The 2,696-nt window shown below is 37.4% G+C and overlaps 1 protein-coding gene across 1 annotated transcript; it reads right to left on the bottom strand.

The window, feature by feature from the left end:
• Positions 1 to 1,094: 1,094 nt before the first annotated feature.
• On the bottom strand, positions 1,095 to 2,475 carry LOC106168079 (uncharacterized). The gene is made up of 2 exons (XM_013547010.2): positions 2,391 to 2,475; positions 1,095 to 1,763 (listed from the first exon to the last, which is right to left on the bottom strand). Exons 1-2 carry the CDS (start codon positions 2,427 to 2,429, stop codon positions 1,236 to 1,238), a joined length of 567 nt encoding a protein of 188 aa, XP_013402464.2. The 5' UTR covers positions 2,430 to 2,475; the 3' UTR covers positions 1,095 to 1,235.
• Positions 2,476 to 2,696: the final 221 nt, after the last annotated feature.

Below are 2,696 nucleotides of genomic sequence, written 5' to 3'. Positions count from 1 at the left end.
CCCCTTAACCGAACATTTGAAAAAGTGGTACCTGATGCCTTATAAGGTACATGTACTAAATAATTTCATCAGTTATCCGACGTGCAGTCTGCGTCTCATGTAATAGTTTTTATTTAAAAAATCTAAATCTTTTAAGATAACCCTCAAACATGACATATAAAACCGTTATGAATTGATACTTCATGTAAATGTACACATGATAGTAGATGAACTGATAGCGCCACAGCTTGCATATACACATTTAATATTATGAAGACGTACCTGTCCACACACTAGAAAAAGCTATGTACAGTCTACTATAACGTGTCTATTTCACACATCTTTATTGTCGAACGCATTTAAAAGAACTCTGATGGTATAGTTCGTCATCACTGAAGAAAGTGCAGCCTAGGCGCGGACGCTTAGGTGAAGTCTTTTGCACAGCACGCCGTTATTAAACTGGGAAATTAAATATATTAAATGTTTTAATTAAAAGTAAAAATACTGGATTCACCCTCTAACTAATGTTTTCTTGCCTACAGATGACGCATTTAGAACTGTGTTTCAGCCACCTTTTTAGTTTTACACAGTGCACGCTTCAAACGGCCTTTTTATAAAGGCACCTAATTGGTTCATCATATTCACATAACAGTGCCAGGCTGGAAACAACAGAGGACTACAATGACCCCTGTGGCGCCCGGTTCCTGCCATGCACACTTTTTATCTCCGCAAAAGACGAAAAAGGTGAATTAATGCCACATATGCTTGGGCAGGTTTAATACCATGCAGAGCTTGAAGATGGTTGCTTCATCTTCGGAACATTGCGTTTTGTGCAACAAATACACTCACCAGACGAAAACTGTGAGCAAGTGCACTGTCACGCTGAAACCTGTCAATGTAGTATCCCTGTGGTCACCTCTTGCTAATTGAGAGAGGTGTCTGTTGAAAATGTCACGTGTGGAAGGAATTGATAGTTCTGTTCTATATGCTTTGCAAGAGTATAGTGTACTTTCGCTTGCGGTGTGTTTTTCACCCTTGTACCGAAAGCATATACGTAACTCACCAAAGGGTTATAAACGACAAATGTTTACAAAGTAATAATAAACCAAAAATACAAAGAAAAAAAAAACAAAATTAAGGCTTCTGTATATTTATTTCATAATAGCATATCTCGTTATCCAAGTCTTGTAATATTGACATTGAATATTTCAAAGATAATTCACAACACCAAATGAATAGGACTGTGTTTGTTAATATTACTCGCCATAAAACAAAGAACCATCATAACGGTTGCAGAAATAATCAACAGCGGCTGTAACAAACTCTTTTTTGTCGATGCTTCTACTTTGATTTTCGTCGACAAAACTAAATGACTTATAGAAGCCCTTGTGAACATTGGATGCTTGAAGGAAGGCTTTGTGCTCGAAAACGTTCAATTTTTCATCATCGTCTTCATCTGCTGCTCGAAATAAACCCTTTGCCCAATATTTGACCGACGGCTGAAACATGGTGGTGTTAAATACTGTCGCGTGAGCTGAGATGAAATCCAACACGTCAAAGCATTGTTGAAAGTCGTCTTCTGGGGTGGACCAAAATGAAGACCACGCTCTGGAGACAGTCTCGTTGAAAGCGTTGATCTTTTCTGGCGCAAAATATCCCATGGCTCTTTCAACAGACCCGTTGATATATTCATGTTTGTCCACAAAGCCGTCATTGTCAGCGTCCAATAAGTTAAAAAAGCGGACCCATTTATCACGCCGTTTATCACCCTCCTCCAGATCTTCCTGTAGTTTATAAAATGTGTCATAAAAACGTTAAATGCTATTTAAGATTATTCATATAAAACTATTTGTGGAAGATACACATACTATCTACCCTAAGCGTGAATTTACAACATACTGTTGCGTAAAAAGACACTGATTCCACCATCTGTTGCCCCTAACATTTTTGGTACCCATCATTTGAACGTGACCACTGGAAAATGGTGTAAAATTGATATGTAGAATTTAATCACACAAATATGGCCAACGACACCAAGATGAGGTTATTCCCCAGGATACACGGAGATATGTGCGTTTCTGCAACCAGTCTAAACTCTTTTATTCGTTGCTTATAATCAAAATATTTGGTCAAGTCATATTCAGGACTCTTAGCAGCCAACTGCATATTTACATTTATCTCATGGCAAGTTAGTTATATATGGTAAATTTCGTAATTATTCTACGTTCGGTATGGTATGACAAAAATCAGCCTTTATTGTCCTAATTTATATTAACCAACCTATATGTTTTGTTTTTGTAGTTGTTTTCATTTATGCATTAATGTGCTATGCGAAAGAGAATAGAATGGATATGTAAGCTCATGCCAGCATCATTTCAAAATGATACATCAATTAAAAAAAAACACCTTACCTTCTGACCATTCTGGTGTCCACTACATGACTTTCCCATTACATAATTCACAATCACCAACAGCAATAACCAGAGCAAACCTGAAAGAAACATGTTAATTGTATGCGTAGAAAGTTAATTGTTAATGGATCTGCGTTCTGTGCGAAAGTGTTACGTATTAACACAGCATTTTTACTTAAATAGGTTGTTTTCGGCTTAGTCAGAGGTGTATCTTACCAAATCGACTTTGAACACGTAGTAAATGGGGGCGGTCCAGGTTCATATACCAGAACAGTTATCCGTGCCCTCAATGTTATTGGGCTTTCT

This window comes from Lingula anatina, chromosome 8 (genome assembly GCF_051362555.1).
Source record: "Lingula anatina isolate TDL-2025a chromosome 8, LinAna3.0, whole genome shotgun sequence".
Taxonomy (NCBI): Eukaryota; Metazoa; Brachiopoda; class Lingulata; order Lingulida; family Lingulidae; genus Lingula; species Lingula anatina.
The sequence above is the reverse complement of the archived record's forward strand: the minus strand, read 5'-3'. Positions and strand labels throughout refer to the sequence as shown.